The sequence below is a fragment of the Gavialis gangeticus genome, unplaced genomic scaffold, assembly GCF_001723915.1.
Source record: "Gavialis gangeticus isolate Ggan-Ray unplaced genomic scaffold, GavGan_comp1, whole genome shotgun sequence".
In the NCBI taxonomy this organism is placed as follows: domain Eukaryota; kingdom Metazoa; phylum Chordata; order Crocodylia; family Gavialidae; genus Gavialis; species Gavialis gangeticus.
In genome coordinates, this window is record NW_017729000.1 from 23213241 (window position 1) to 23228664 (window position 15424).

The window sequence follows — 15424 nt, forward strand, 5'->3', positions numbered from 1 at the left end:
CCTGAGTGGACCCCTTTGTATAAGACCAGCTCAGTCTGGTTTAACTTAAAGAAGGACTCAGCAAGCTAACACTGAGAGATAGTGCTCCTTTCCCCAGCATTTAAAAACCTAAGTAGTCTTGAATTAACATGTATATTGCAAAGACAACTGTACAAAAGTTAAGAAATGCCAGGCTGCCTGTGCAAACTTAATTTAGCTCCTTTCGGCATATATAACACGATACTATCTTTCACTGTAGGAATAGCTATTAATTTCTCACAGCACGCCTGTCTCAGTGCACAGTTAATGAGCAGCTATTAGATGTTAACTTACTTGTTGCTGAGCGAGTGGGCCTAGGCCTTATTTACTACAGACAGTTCAAACTGCCTTCACGACTGAAGCATTAATTTCCTCGCAGGGAATTCTATGGCTCTCATCACTACACTACCCAAGTGCTTCAAAAATAGCAGTAAACTTAGTTTCGCAACACCTCTGTAAGGCAAAGTGGAAGCATCTTCCTTGTACAAGTTCACTGATGTCTAATCTTTCCAAGAAAGGCAAACATTTTTTGCTGAAAAGTTTTCCAAAGATGGCTTCTCTAGAAAACTTCTTCCCCAAAAGGTCAAAGTTGGAGCATGCTAGAAGCTGGTGATTCTCAAGCAAGGTGCCGTTGTCAGCCTGGGTGCCTTGGCATCCTTTCCAGAGTGCCACACAATGTTAGCACTCTTAGGTGCGCAAACATGATTCACAAGACAAACTCAGAGGGTGTGTCTAGATGAGTGCGCACGTGTGTTCCCCTGGGGACAAACAGCAGTGCCACAATATGTGCCACTGCTATTTCGCCCTGGGGAACACCCAGGTATGTGAGCTCTGGCATGGCAAGTTATCCCAGGTGGGGTAGGAAGGCTGGGCCAGCACCTGGGCTGACCCCAGCAGCCTTACCTGTGGTCCTGGGGGCTTCCCAGTGATCCGGCAGTAGGGATCTGTCTGGCAGCTGGAGTGTGGCTCTGGCCAGCCAGGCTCTGGTTTCAGGTGGTGCATGCTGCCACCCGCTGCCCTGCTTTTTTGCTCTGTGGGTTTTTTTGATGCTGAGATCTCCCAGTGTCATAAAAAATGCCTGCACTGCAAATTGGCAGGCCAGGACACGCCTGCATGTGCGGCGCATGCGGGGTGAGATGCTACAGACAGATCTGCAGCGCCGCATACTGCATGTGCGCACTTGTCTGGATGTGCCCAGAGATTTAACATAGGAATCCATAGCATTAAAACCATTCCAACCTGCAGTGATCTTTCTGAGCTCTTTGCAACAGAAGAATTGCCCTATTATTTTTCTGTAGTCAAAAAACCATTGACAATTAAGAGCAGGCATTTCCCAAGGGATGCCTTGAGTCTAAGGAGGTTAAGAATTGTTGTTATAAGCAATTGAAACCAGGGACTTATACTGGAATGTGTTGGGCTTCCCTAACTAGAAACAGCCTTATCAGCTCAGCCTGTCACAGAGGCAGCCATGCAAGTTTAAATTCACACCCTAAGTTAGATAGATGCTAATCTTCATACAAGCAAAGCTCTTAGTTCTGTACAATGCACATACAGCCCCTCCTACTGCAGAAACAGGAAACCTGCGAAACCATTTCTATGGTGCGTGTAAGTGGATGAGGGGCAGCAGCCAGAAAGGTCCCTGTTTTCTCTCAGCTCCCTCCTGCACCTGGTCAGTCCGAGACAAACAGACAAGCACAGCTACTTCCCAAAAGCATAAACAGGAGCCCTGGGAAGCCTCAAGACTTGCCAGAATCCACATCAACTGGCAGAGCGCTGATGCCCCAGATCCCCTCCCCACCGCTGAAGGTGGGGGCGGTCCCACCAGATAGGGGGAAGGGAATTCAGCATACAGACCTCTGTCTAGAGGGGACCAAAGTCAATGTTAAGTCGCAGGAACGACACAGAGAGGAAATTTAGTGTGGGCTCTGCTTGCACGGCCGAACTGTTACACACGCTACTAACAAGTGCACTTGAGTTTGTTAATAGTATAACCAGATCAAAGGCAGAATTTTCTATACAATGGTAGATTAGGTACCCTTGCCCTTTAAGCCATCATCCTGTAATAAACAGCTACTTAGAGAAGTCAGCCAAAGACTTCTGCTAGGCCACATGTGTTAGCATTCTCCCTAATTGTTTCCTTGAAAGGAAAAGTGAGTGCTTTGTTTTTTTTTTGCAGGGAGAGAAGAGAGACTGTGGTTCTACTACAGCTGGAAGCAACTACTTTAAAATCATCCCGAGAGCACCCTCCGAACAAACACAAGTCCCGGCTAGTGCCTGGCAAGGCCTCTGGATCCAGTGCAGGGTTCCCTGAGAAGCAGTAACCCCATTTGAAAAGCTCCCAGGAAAGCAGCTTCTTTTCTAGGCAATAGGGTCAGTAAGATTTGATCACACTGGCTAAGAGGCAGGAAAACAAGACTTACACTTTGGCTAAGACACTGATCTCAGCCCCCCACTTCCCTTCCCCTCCCACCCTGGGTTGGACAAGTCACTGCATCTGAAGACCTAATTTGTCATACTTTACAGACATGGATAATGCCACACTATTCGACTCCGGTGAGGAATGATGTGTGTGTAGGGCCTGACTACATAACAAGGCTGCCCTGTGGTTAGCTCTGAGACTACATAAAGAGATGTCCAGGACCTCAGGACAGATCCACTCACTAGAGATGTGCTCCAGTCCCCAGCATGTGTTTTGGAAAGGACTAAAATCAGAAGCTACCTTCCTGGTGACCTTTCAAGCCAGGTTGCTGCTTCCTGTTGAATACAGCAGGGGATCCAAAGATGACCTCTTTGCTTTGAGCAGGATCTCAGGCTAGCACAGATTAGCTCCCTCCTGCTGTAACAGAAACTTGGCCTTTTTTTTTTTTTTTTGCTCCTTGCTCCCGGAAAAAACACCCAAAAAGTGGTGCTCATTTCCCCTTCCAGAGAAACAATTCAGCAGAGTGCTAACACATGTGGCCTAGTAAAAGTCTTTGGCTGGCCTCTGTAAATAGGTGATTATCATAGGAAGACTGGCGAGAAGGGATGAGACTGCTACACAAGAGCAGTCTCCCCACATTAGTAGGTTTGTATGAGCGGTGGGCTCCCGGGGGAGATGCCAATTACTGTTCTCACAGCGAGAGAGGAGCTGGGGAAGGAATTTTGTTACGAATGCTATTTGGGCATGTTCCTGTGCCTGGAAACCATCACTCCCACAGACAATTAGATAGAGATCTTGTACAGTACACACACATCTCTGGCTCTCCCAGTCGTGCAGTGCCTTATTTCTCCTTTCAGGGCTCAGCAAATATGTCACTTCATTTATTTTGCCTCTTCAATCAAAGCAATATTGACCTTTCCTGCTCAGACTTGCAAACATTCCCACCAGCCTCCATAAAACCCTAACTAAAGCCAAGATGACTGGGAGATCTTAGATCAAATCACTGTTTAACCTGACACAAGCCAGGCCCAAAGCACAGCATATTTGAAGAATCATAAGCGACTACAACCAAATTAAGTTGTATCCTCATATCAGTACAGTGCTGACGGAAAGAGTTTTTTTACTTTTCACGCTGTGGTTTGTTCAGACTCTTATGCTGATGCAAGGGCATGGGTGGCAGCAGTCCTCCCAGCCTCAGGTTTCCCCACTGCTTTTATCAAAGACCTAAGTTAGCTGCAGAAAGTAAAACCTTCACTAGATTTCAGTGGACTGGAGTCTGGAACTGCCAAAAGCATGCAGTGTACAGTGGCCACCCTGAGAAGGCCTGCCCATGCTAACTAAATATGCACTGCCTCATACCACAATTTCATAATCATTATACACCATACATAACTGCTTCCTGATACATCACTCACTGTTGAAAGTGCTGGAGAGAGACCAGCATTTTCTGGCCTTGTTTTTAATTACAGGGCCATGAACCTGAAAATGGGAATGGTGGATAATTTGATAAGCTTTTCTATTTGCCTTGTGTAACTGCATTCCCCTCTGCTGGGATAACAACTTGCTGAACCTTGGTGCAGAGTTTGCCAATTCAAGATAATTGTTCTTGGACTATCCACCTCTAAAGTGCTCTGCGCTGTCCTCCACCATCATCCCCACTCATCCCTAAGGGATATGGAACATCATGCACCAGAGACAACCCATTTTTTATTCCTTGGCCCAAGACCCATCAAGCTTCCAGAAGAAAATCCTTGGAGAAGTGTACTAGGACTATAAAGAAAGAAGACTGTCTGTCTGTCTGGAAGGATTCAAAGAAGTCTTTTAGGAAAGAGAACAAGTCTCCTGATATCAACATCTGAACGCTCAGCTGCACCTATGCTCCCCCACTACCATGACTACCCATCCTTACCTTCAGCGACATGGATCCAGATCCACTCTCCCTATTGAGGGACAGGTCACCAGACAGAGAGATGGTGAGGTCCATGCTTTCTGAAGCAGAAGTGCTGCCAGAATCGGAGTCCCTCTTGGATTGGTTGCCAGCAAACTGAGTAGGAGAATCCAGACTCCCATTAGCAAATCTTTCCTCAGCAAGGTTTTCCAGGTGGCTGCTTTCTGGATGGTTCCCGGCACTCTTGCACTCTTGCTTTGCTGGTTCCAGCTGGTTGCTTTGGTTTCTCTCTGCCACTGAACTAACCTCAGTGTCTAACAGTCCTGACTGGGGAGAAGCGCCTGGTTTTCCCTGTGGGCTGGGAACAGTTTTCCCATCCTCCATCTCAGAAGAGTCAGAGCTATTGATGGTTTTCACAGAGTTCTCACTCTCTGGCTTGTCATTGTCACTGCTAATCCCTTCGTCAGAGATCTTGTCACTCTGTCCATCAACAGCATCCTGGGTTGGCTCCACAGGTAAGTTGGGTCCATTCATCACTAGCGATTCTGGGCGTTTCTCTCCCTCAAAACTCAGCTGGCTCACCTCAGAGGGGTCTCGTTTGTGAGTACCATGGGGCTAAAAGAACAGGGAACAGAGACAGTTATTTTCACATCTTTACAAAGGGGAAGAGGGAGGGGGTGAGACATAGGCACAGAGTTATGTAATGACCAGGGATCTGGGTTTTCCGTTTCCCATGGAAAAACGGAGAAAAACAAGGATTTTCCCCTTTACCAGAGGAAAACACAGATTTCCCATTTTAGCAGAGAAACCTGCAGATTTTGCAACGAGCTGTCTGCAGGCTGCAGAGTTCCAGCCTGCAGGGGGCTGGGAGGGAGCAGGAGGAGGGCATTCAGGTGGGGGGGCACCGTGTGCATATATATGCACTTGACCTCCAGGCAGCCTGGAGAGCTGCTCCTCTAGGTTGGGGGGGGAGGGGAGGGGAAGGTTTCAGGCCCCTGTAGCCAGGGCTGGGGCTGCTGCCCAACCAGGGGGTGCGTACAGCTTGGAGCCCAGGGCTGCAATGTGCGGTTGCAGGGCCCTGGTGGGGGAGGCTCATCCAGATGGTGGGGAGGTGAGGCCAGCTCCCTGCTGCATGCACTCCCAGGGTGGCAGGGGGTACCCATGCCCCCAGATCTGTGCACGGGGGCGGGGAGCCAGGCTGCCTGCTGCAGGCTCAAGCTCCCTGCCCTGCCGCCTCCGCAGCCCAGCAGGTGTGACCTGGCAGAGCGGGGCCATGCAGGAAAGCTGCTCTACCCTCCCCTCTCCTCCCATTCTAGCAAAGTGTTAGAGTGAATGCTGACCCACTGTGGTCCAGAAAACAGGATCCACAGGCAGAGGCTTGGATTGAGCTGTGAGGGGGATGCTGCAAGCCTGGACTCAGTGAGCACAGAGCACCCAGACTGCCTGGATCTAGAACTGCGCATCCTGCCCTCATGTTTTGGCCTCAGCGCTTTTCAGAGCTCAAACATGCAATACTCTTTAGAACCGGAGTAACCTGCACTTGGGGAGATCCCCCCACTAAATAGCTTTACCAGTGTTTTAGGACAGAGGGTTGGCACCTCTTTTTTGCCTCTGATAGGAATTCACTCCCCAAGGTGGGAGACCTGATCTCTCTTTCACCTAAAAAAGCCCTGGGAATAGCAAAGGGCAAGGCATGTAGCAGTTTTGTACCCCTCATCCACTCTGCACTCTCCATTATCAAAGCCTTTTTGATGCAAGGAATGCTACACTAAGTGGTCTGTGTTTCAGAAAGCTGTTGCAGGATGTGAAAGCGGCATTTCCACCTGCCTTCCTGGGGACAGGTGCACTAACAAAGAAGCAATCGACAAGCGGTTCTGAAAACCCTGGAGTGGTGTGTTTAGCGGGGGCGGGGGGTGGAGTGGGTGGCTCTGGGATACTGAAGTCCTTGCAGGTCGGCCTGGGAGATTTCTAAGGATGCTGTATTGAGCCCAGGCTGTCAATTCTGTCTACCCTTGGCAAACACTGCCAGGTTTTAATAGCTTCCCATTTGCAGCAGGGAGGGATTTTGATAGCAGTTGCACTGTGGGAGCTGAATCTCTTGCTTGGATCTGGAGAATCCTGACACTCACTGGTGATACTCCACAGCAAAGCTTCCCAGAGGCCACACTCTGGCCTATTTCCAGGGTCCTTAAACAGTGGCATTGGAGACAGCTTTGCCAATGTCCATTACCCTGCTGTCTCCATCCCAACCTCCCAGCCCACATCGTGCTCTTACTGTTCACCCTCTTCTTGGCACAGCCCTGGCCCATTTCATATGCAGACAAGGCTTCTTAAACCACCAGGAGTGGAAAGATGCTGACTACTCTTCCCTTGGGTCTGGGTTCAGTGAAACTGCCTCCAGCATGGCTTCCTCTTCTCGAGTTCAGACCCACAAAGGGAGGAGCCTGGCACTTCCTTACACACAGGATACGGACCACTAGTTCACCCGGCAGGCCAGCCTGTTTTAGTCCCTGTTCTGAGTCATAGTTTGCCACTTCTTCTCAGTCCCATGCTCATGTTGAGGAACCACCACCACCATAAATATTCCAGCAGCAGCCAGAACCTACCGCTGCTAGCAAAACAGAGCCAGGACATGAACACACTGGCCTCACAGGGACAGGCTGTCACTGCAGCCTCCACTGACCCATGAAGGCAGCATGGTTGCCATTGCACTGAGCTGGGGGTCAGTCATGGAAAAAGCCTTCACTGACCTTGGAGCTTGTCAGCCAGTCTAACAGGGCTGCCATGCTGCTGGGAATCCAGCTTTCCCAAGAGCAGCAAAACGCTGTGGCTTCTTCCTCTGAAGGGAAAGCCTGGCCTCCTAGCTGCATTGTTTTCCAGCACCCTTGGCGCGCACGGAGCCGTGGCCCCTCCTGACTCAAGGAGCTGCCTTCCTGTCCACCTGAACAGGACTAACAAAGGCAGCAGCCTTCCCCCCGTGGGAGTCTGGGAGAGAGAAGATTAAAACAAAGTCTTCCCTTTAAAACCAGAAAGCTTCTAGGCCCTTTTTCCACAGCCGCCTCAATCTCCAGCTAGAGGAACTTTCACCCTCAAAGAAAATTAAGAGGCACATGGAAAAGGGGTGGGAGAGGGCATGATCGTGACTTACAGATGCAGGTTCTGATGAGTCATCCTCGTCTCCTTCCTCCCGATTGTCTTCAATTTCCTCCATCACTTCAGCCTTTGCCTCTGCCACCAGCTCACGCAGATCTCGGTTGCTAGTAACCTTTTTCACAAAGGGATGCTAAAGACCCAAACGTGTGTGTGTTAGAGACAGCCCCGCTTAGGACAGGCCTTAGAACACGCTGGGGCGAGTGGACTCTATGCCCGTTAAAAAGAGCCCAACAGCCCTGGGGCAGGCAGAAAGTATTTTCCATTTTCAAGCAACTGTAAAAACCCAGGTCTGGCCTTTACTAGCTTCCCCATGCTTAAATAAGCTCAATGCGCCCAAAACGAGTCTCACATATCCCTCGAGCAATCCAAGAGCCTCACAGTCAAGGACATGGTTTCTGCCTTGAGTTGAGCCTCTTTGTACTTGTGGGCTTAAATCCAGACCTTTGCATTGATCTGAACTCAGTTCTGTGCACTAAAAAATGTGCGCATGAGAGACATGCCGAGGTCAAGCGACAGCTCATGCAAGCATATGCTCTAAACACGGAGCAGCCCTGCTCCGCACAGTATCAACATTTACCAAACAAAGCGACAGCTGCATTTAAACAAGAGGCTTTTGCTGCAGACACCATAGTTTAAGAGCTCCTCTCCTTGACACTTACTGACTCAGGGGTGGGAGCTGAGATCTCCCTGTCAGCTGAAAGGAGCAGCAAAATCCTTGGGATCCATATGTGCAAACAGAGCAGAGGAATGTGTAACTGAAATTGGGGTCAGATCTCCCAGCACACAGAGCAATATATTTGTGTCAAGCTTCATCAAGAGGCTGGGGAGTCCCTCTGGTTTGCTGAGTGCATTGTCTACTTCCTGTTATTGACTAAGGTAAACATTCACTCCCTGTGAACTTTCTGAAGTGGCAAGCCACAGGCAAGCACGTTTCTTTACCATCTATATCCAGGATCTCCACTCTGGCTACTAGGCCAGATCCATTTTCCAAAGGAGGAGCGATTAAGCTATTATTTGTGTTGCACACAAAACAGAACGCTCCAAGGTCAAACAAGATGCCCCACCAGGCACGGTGGGTAGCGCATGGCAAGTGTGCTGTCGATATTCAGAGTGTTTTAATAGGCAGGGGAACGCACTTTATAATTTTAGGGGAAGGAAGAGGATGAACTAACTTGGAGCAAACTATGCTGGTTGCTACCTTAGAAATCAGAGCAGTTACTGAAGTCAAGATCAGTTTTGCTATGGGCTTCAGCAGGAATAGGATTACCATAATTATTTAGAAAATGAAAGTTCCCAAAGTGCACTTTCCTAATAGAGAATGAGATTAGGAACATCCAGGGAGGCCATCACCAGCAAAGCAAAGGACTCTGGAGATGCACAAATGAACTACAGGCTTACAGAGAAGCCATATGTTTGCCTTAAAGCTTCCCCATATGTTTGGGACATGCACAGATTATTCAGATACTTCCTATTAGGTGCTTGGGGGCTTCATGACAAGCTTAACATAAAAATAACACAGATCTGAAAGGTTCAAAGCCCTTGAGAATGTCCACCTACCTCCAGTAGCTGTGCTGCACTTGGCCGAGTCTCAGGGTTCTTATCCAGGGCAGTCTTCAGGAAGTCTCTGAACTCGAGGGACCTTTAAATGCACACAATCACTGGCAAGGAGCTCAGAACAGGGAAAGAAAGATCAAGTCCCAGTGGGCTGCAGTGTTTCTATCTGTTCTCTCGCTCATCCCAAACTGTAGCCTGAACTGCGTCTGTGCACAATCAGCATTTCATCCACCTTGGAGGAAATGCAGTGAGAGGCGGATTTTTTAAAAGGAGAAAAGAACAAGGGATCTGGCTAATTGGAGAATTGGATTTTCCCTTAATCCCAATGCTACCAGCTGGCAGGAGCAAATCCCAGGCTGCCACTCAATCCCAACTCCTGTCATGGAGCCAAGGTTAGACAGATCACAAAGGGGTGCTTGGGGTTACTCAACATGACACAAGGCCTAGTGCTGGCACTGCCTAATAGCTAGGATGCTGGAGACCCTTCCTTTTGACTCTCCTAATTTAAGAGATAGCCACAAGACTTGCTGAAACACGCAATATCAAATGTCTTGCACAGCTTTGGATCAACACAATAGCTGCAAATAAACTGAGGAACAGGCCTGCCTCAGAGTATCTGGGGTTTTTCTGTGTTGCCAATCCAAGAGAATGCTCTGGTTTCATGGGAGGATTTTAGCTTGTCAGAACTGAGATCTATAACAATGAAAATCCCTTTGATTATCCAAACTAATTCAGTGCTCCCCCAATATGCAGCTATTGGAGATTATGTGAGATCTTAGAGTGGGGAGGAAGAGAGAATCATTTGGATTTGTTCTAAAAGGATGATGTGTTTCCCTCATATTCTAGGAGAATTGTGCCTCATGTTAAATTTGTACTGAGACTAAAAGGACCGCTCATCTTCTAGTGCAAAAATCCTCAATTTTGTTTCTCATGCCTTTAAGAAGGGTCTCTGTATTGCAAGATCCCACTTCACCCACCACAACCCTGCACAAATGTGATATCGGAAAGCTACTGCCAATGCCACTCCTGAACTGAAGGAGCAATGGAGTGGCCAGTGTAGCTACAGTAGCTATACCGTAAACCTTCTCCTTCAGAAAGCTGAATATGCTGTCTTTAGAGCAGTCAAGTGGGAAGCAGCCCCTGGGGCTGAAACTCACAGCTAGGTCGCCAGTAGAGCTGTGCAGAGGAGTGATATTAAAATTCCAGGTCAATGGCTCAAGTCAAACAGCAATGTCACACAAGCCTGGACTTCTCTTTCCTGCAAGTGCCATATCATTGGGAGCTATTTGTATTCCAGGCTTCGCTATATAGATTTATTTTTGGGGAGAATTCTATAGCATAAAAATGCAAATATGCAAATATGTCACTGGGAAAAAGCTTCCAAGCTTTTGCCTGTGCTCATTAACAGACTATCTTCTTACCACTTAGAAGGGCAGTTGAGTGTGGGAGGGTCAGACTTGGCAATCTTCAGTAGGACTCTCATGGGGTTGAGCTCATGGTGAGGAGGCTCTATCTGAGCCATTTCTATCAGCGTTATACCCAGGGACCAGATATCAGCTTTATAATCGTAGGGAGTGTCTTTCATGGTCTCACACATTACCACTTCGGGAGCCATCCTGCAGGGAAAAGAACAAGGCGGGAGGTGGGGGGTGTCTGTCAGGCTTCTTGCTACCACCAGAAACATGTTTGAAGAAAATCGCAGCTGCACACAATGACACAATACAATATTTCAACCAGCCCATTTATCTGCTGTACTGCACATTCATCTGAAAAAAAAAAAAAAAAAAGGACTTCCTAGCTAGCTAAGAGACAGGGAAGCAGCATCTCACCCTAGATTTTATCATGCCTTTATATTCTCTCCTCCCTCCCCCTTCCCTGATCAGCCGAGACGGCCTAGGCAGTTTGTGTAAACCTCCAGGCCATTGACATCTGGTGTGGATGCTGCTATAGACAATAAATTAATGCTCACTGAGGCCATTCCTTCAGCAACTGGGGTGATTTAGAGATTAAATTCCTGAAGCAAGTTGTTGCTCCCATGCAACTTAGAATTGCTTTAAATAGCGTGGGAGTGGGGGTAAGAAGGGGAGATAGATGGCAGACTACACAGATGCATGTCCCCAGATACCACCTTCTTCCAAGGTTCAGGACGTACAGTATGTTCATCATCTAAATGCCCCTCCAAGCCAACGAGGTCTCAAGACCTGCCTCTTCAGCTGCCTCACTACATTCCTTGCTGCCCTCTTATGTGGAAATCCTTCAACGCATGCAGGGCATTGGACAGGATTTTTTTATGAAGCTTCTGAATGTATGTTACAATTGTCCACTCATAATAAGGCAACATCCACTCATAATAAGGCAACACGGAAACAGACCCCAAGTACCACCACATCCTTGTCCTCAGTACAACAGCACTACACAATAGTCTTCTGGTCTGATTTTTGGTACCCATGGCTCCCACTGTACCTCTGGAAAAGCTGCTTATCAAGCCAGTTCACTCACCAGTAAGGGGTCCCGATGAAGGAATCTCGTTTCTGCAAAGTCTTCATGTTTCTGGCAGAAACGCCAAAGTCAGCTGCAAACAGTTTAATTGCGTTAGAGGCTCCAAAGGAACCAAAAAGCCTTTCAGAATCATGACAGCCAGCTAGAACACTTAGTTCAAGCAAGTTTAAGAGTGCGACAATATGCTTTTTTCCCTCTAAACCAGGTATTGGGAATGAAAGGAACCTAGGCACATATGTGTTGTAAGGGCTGTTTACTTCCATCCATGAGACCAAGGACATCACATATTCCATGTTCATGGTACTGTTAGCAGGACTAGGCCTTTCACAGCTCTAGCAAGTGTATATGTAATAGGCCATGAAAGGGCAGCTCCACAATGGACCACTTGAAAAGTCTCCAAGTGACACTATTTGAGTGCTACTTGAGATAAAAAATGCTAAGAGCCAGTTCACTGGTCTACATGCCAAGATGCGAGTGTTTCTCAGTCCTGTTCCACACAGTCCCACCTATTGGTATTACTACCCTTATTGACACCCTCAGTAGAGATGCCCAGTGCTATGTGGGCTGAAGGGACTAGATTTACTTGTTCATCTTTTGGATGGGTCAGATGGAGGCCAGAGTTCAGCATGCTGGCAAGGCACTTTTGTTGAATCTGGCCTGAGTAGAAGAATTACTCCAGCCTCCACCACCGAATGTGACGGACTTCACCAGCCCTAATATTCTTCTGAAGATGGGCATCTGTATACTATATATATACTATATATACTGTGCACCTTTGCATAGAATTTATTCCACACCCAGATGGCAATTTCCGGGCACACCTACTCTAAGATGTGAAACAAAACAGAAACCAAGCAATTAAATTAACTGCAGAATTGCTGCTGTAACCAGAGTGACTAGACAGCAGAAGTGCCTTCAGGAAGAAGAGGTGCCCGAGACATGAGACAACTACTCCCTCTCCACTTTGTAACCACACTGCACAACATCAAGACAATCCCGTGGCTTTTATGCATGTATCAGCACTGCCCAGAGTACATTTATCAGTTCAGAGCACATACTCTGAAGCCACTGCCTGATCCCAAGTAACTGTTCTCAGCAAGAGGGCATGTTGTGACACTCAGGAGGAAGGCATGCTGAAGCAATTTCCTGAAGGCGTAAGCTGGGCAATCTTACACTAGGAATTCCCTGTGGAGAAAGAGATCTGATGGCAAAGATAAAGTGTGCATTCTGCTTCCCCATTCCCACCCTGCATTTGCTGAGCATCAGGCTAAGGAAGCCTATCTATACAGGGCAGCAGGCTTCTCAAGTCTGAGCCAGAGGCCAGTAGCTGGGGCAGTCTTCAGCGTCCATCACGCTCAGGCACCAACATTCTTGCTCCTTCTAAACACATCCTTCTCTTCTCCTCATTCATGCCAGTAGGTGGTAAAAAAACCCCATATGCCAGTCCTGGCAGCTATTAAGACAACACCCCAGATTAAACGGGTCACCTACTCTCACAGCATATTTTACCTTCCAAAATTGTGTTTTGCACAGTGACAGCAAGTTTCTCTTTTTTCATCAGCCAATAGTTTAAGGGTGGGGAGTGTCAAACAGCCTGTGAGCCCAATCTGGCCCCTGGGGCTGGACCACCCACCTCTGCAGGCCAGTTTCAGCCTGTGGGCTTGTCACCATGGCTGCCCGAGCCCCTCCACAGAGGTGTTAATCTCTGCAGCTACTGGAGCTGCTGTTTCAGCGCAGCTCGAGAACCCAGGGAGTTCAGTGTTACTCTCCGTCCCTCTCGCTCACCTTATTTGCCACCAAACCCAGGAGTGACTAAAATTGGTGGCAAGAGAAAAGAAGAAATGAGCAGCAACGATGCTAAGTTCTGGGTTCCAGAGTCGCCCTGAAATAATGGCTCCAGCAGTTGCGGGGATGTCACTGGTGCTGCTTGCAGGCTGTCCAGCCCACGGGAAGTCCTGCAGTCCAGATCCAGCACATGGAGCCAAGCCAGTTTGACACCTCTGCTTTATGAGATGTCAAGCAGTGTTGGAGGATGAAAGACCCTTATAAAACTCTGCTCTGCCAACCGTGGAGGGATATTTTTCCCTTGAGACAATGTCAACCTGAAGTTTTGCTTTTACACAGCTGACAGCCAGGGCTCTTGTGCATGTGGCTTATCAGACAGCTGTGTACAGTTGCCATATGTTTAATACAAACCAGTCAGACGTGAAGTAAAGCTACTCACAGCAGGTGTAAAACACACCAAATCATACGACACACCCAGCACATATGGAACAGACCGCTGATACACACCCATCCTTTCCGTGACATCCCAGCACCTGTTTTCATGCAAGGACATGCTGGTTTTTCTTGGGCTAAGAAGCTCACCAAGTTTGATGTCGCCATCCTGGGTCAGGAGCACGTTGCCTGCCTTCAAGTCACGGTGGATGATCCTTTTACCATGGAGGTAGATTAGGGCCTCCAACATCTGGCGGCAAATCACTTGAATCTGGGGTTCCGTCAGGCCTCGATCCAACTCTAAGGAAAACCCACCAGGTAAACCAAGTGCAGATTAGAATGGTTTCCAAACATGGCTACACAAGAGCAACAAATACAGCCTGAAATCCCAAGGCTGTACAACAGGCATATGTAGGCACCACATACGTGTCAGATCAGTGAGAGAGGTCACTGGCCTCATGCTATTTGGAAAGCTTGTTCCCAGAGGGGGCACTTGCAGTTCAATACTTCCACGTCTTCAGAACTGGTGTTCGATTAGCACCCCTCAGACACAGAGCTGTGGGTTACGTGGCACTGGAGCAGTGAACATGATATGAAAATTTCTCAGACTCCTGACTGAGATGCTGATTCCCTTCCCTCCCCGTAAAGCACTGGATGTACTTATTTTTGGAGCACCTTGAAGACAATAGACTTAAATTCTGCTTGCAAGAGGCAAAAAAAAAAAATCAGCATTGGGTTTGCCCTCTTCCACTCTCCGGGGCTAAAGGCTATACTAGCATTGGGGAGGAAACAACATGACACTCAGCTTATCCCAGCTTTTCTTCTTTTGCGAGTGTAATTAAACTGCCTTCCCAACCACAAGCTCTACCAAAAGTCTTCTGTTGGTTTAAGTGATGTCCACACAGGGATTTTTGCAAGCATGGTTATTAGGGCTGTGCGAGGCTTTGGACCGTGCTTAGGATGCTTCAGAGTCCAAAGCAGCATATCCAGATTGAAGTGCTGGCTTTATTAGGCTTTCCGAAGCAGTTCAGAGCCGCCTCGGAGATCTGGCCATAGCATATGATGAAGAATCAATGAAATACCTATAACTTTGTTGTTTTGTGTCTGATATGGATAAAATTTGCAGGAGCTCTGGATTCCTCAATGCTGCTCAATACTGTTTCTATGCACACTTTGAGGAAGTGGGATCTGGATTTAATACCTTGCGCCCATCTCAGATAGACACTTTACAAAGTAATGCAATGCTGCATGACTTTTACTCTACTATTCTGCAATTAATTGGTAGAGGTTCAAGCATCTTCAGAACTGTATTAACCAGTACCGCACAAGATCACCCTTAAAGAATGGCCTTTAAGCAAGCAGCTCAGTCATAGAGGAGTATTGAGAGTAGCTAATATCCAAAACTGGGTACAGTCCATTATTTGTATTACAGCAGTGCTTAGAAAGCCCAAACTCTATCAGATCCCCTCTCACCACAGACTGATCTTACCAATCTATGCATTAGGGCTTGTGCGAGGCTTCGGACAGAGCTTTGGATCTGGAGAAGCTTCGGACACTTTGGCATCCAAAGCAGCATGTCCAGATCGAAGCGCTGACTTTGTTAGGCTTTTCGAAGTGGTTTGGAGCCGCTTCGGCGATCCGGCCATAGGGTATCATAGGGAAACAATGAAATATCT

At 47.8% G+C, this 15424-nt stretch overlaps 1 protein-coding gene across 3 annotated transcripts in view; it reads right to left on the bottom strand.

Annotated features, from left to right (window-relative positions):
* Nucleotides 1–15424, bottom strand: part of STK10 (serine/threonine kinase 10) — an 87052-nt gene that overhangs the window by 17553 nt on the left and 54075 nt on the right. For all 3 annotated transcript variants that reach the window (XM_019506420.1, XM_019506422.1, XM_019506421.1), the window contains 6 exons: nt 13899–14048; nt 11532–11604; nt 10454–10648; nt 9036–9117; nt 7474–7608; nt 4347–4940 (listed from right to left, as the gene is read on the bottom strand). In XM_019506420.1, coding sequence (XP_019361965.1) covers nt 4347–4940; nt 7474–7608; nt 9036–9117; nt 10454–10648; nt 11532–11604; nt 13899–14048 — 1229 coding nt within the window. The remainder of the gene's footprint in view (nt 1–4346; nt 4941–7473; nt 7609–9035; nt 9118–10453; nt 10649–11531; nt 11605–13898; nt 14049–15424) is intronic.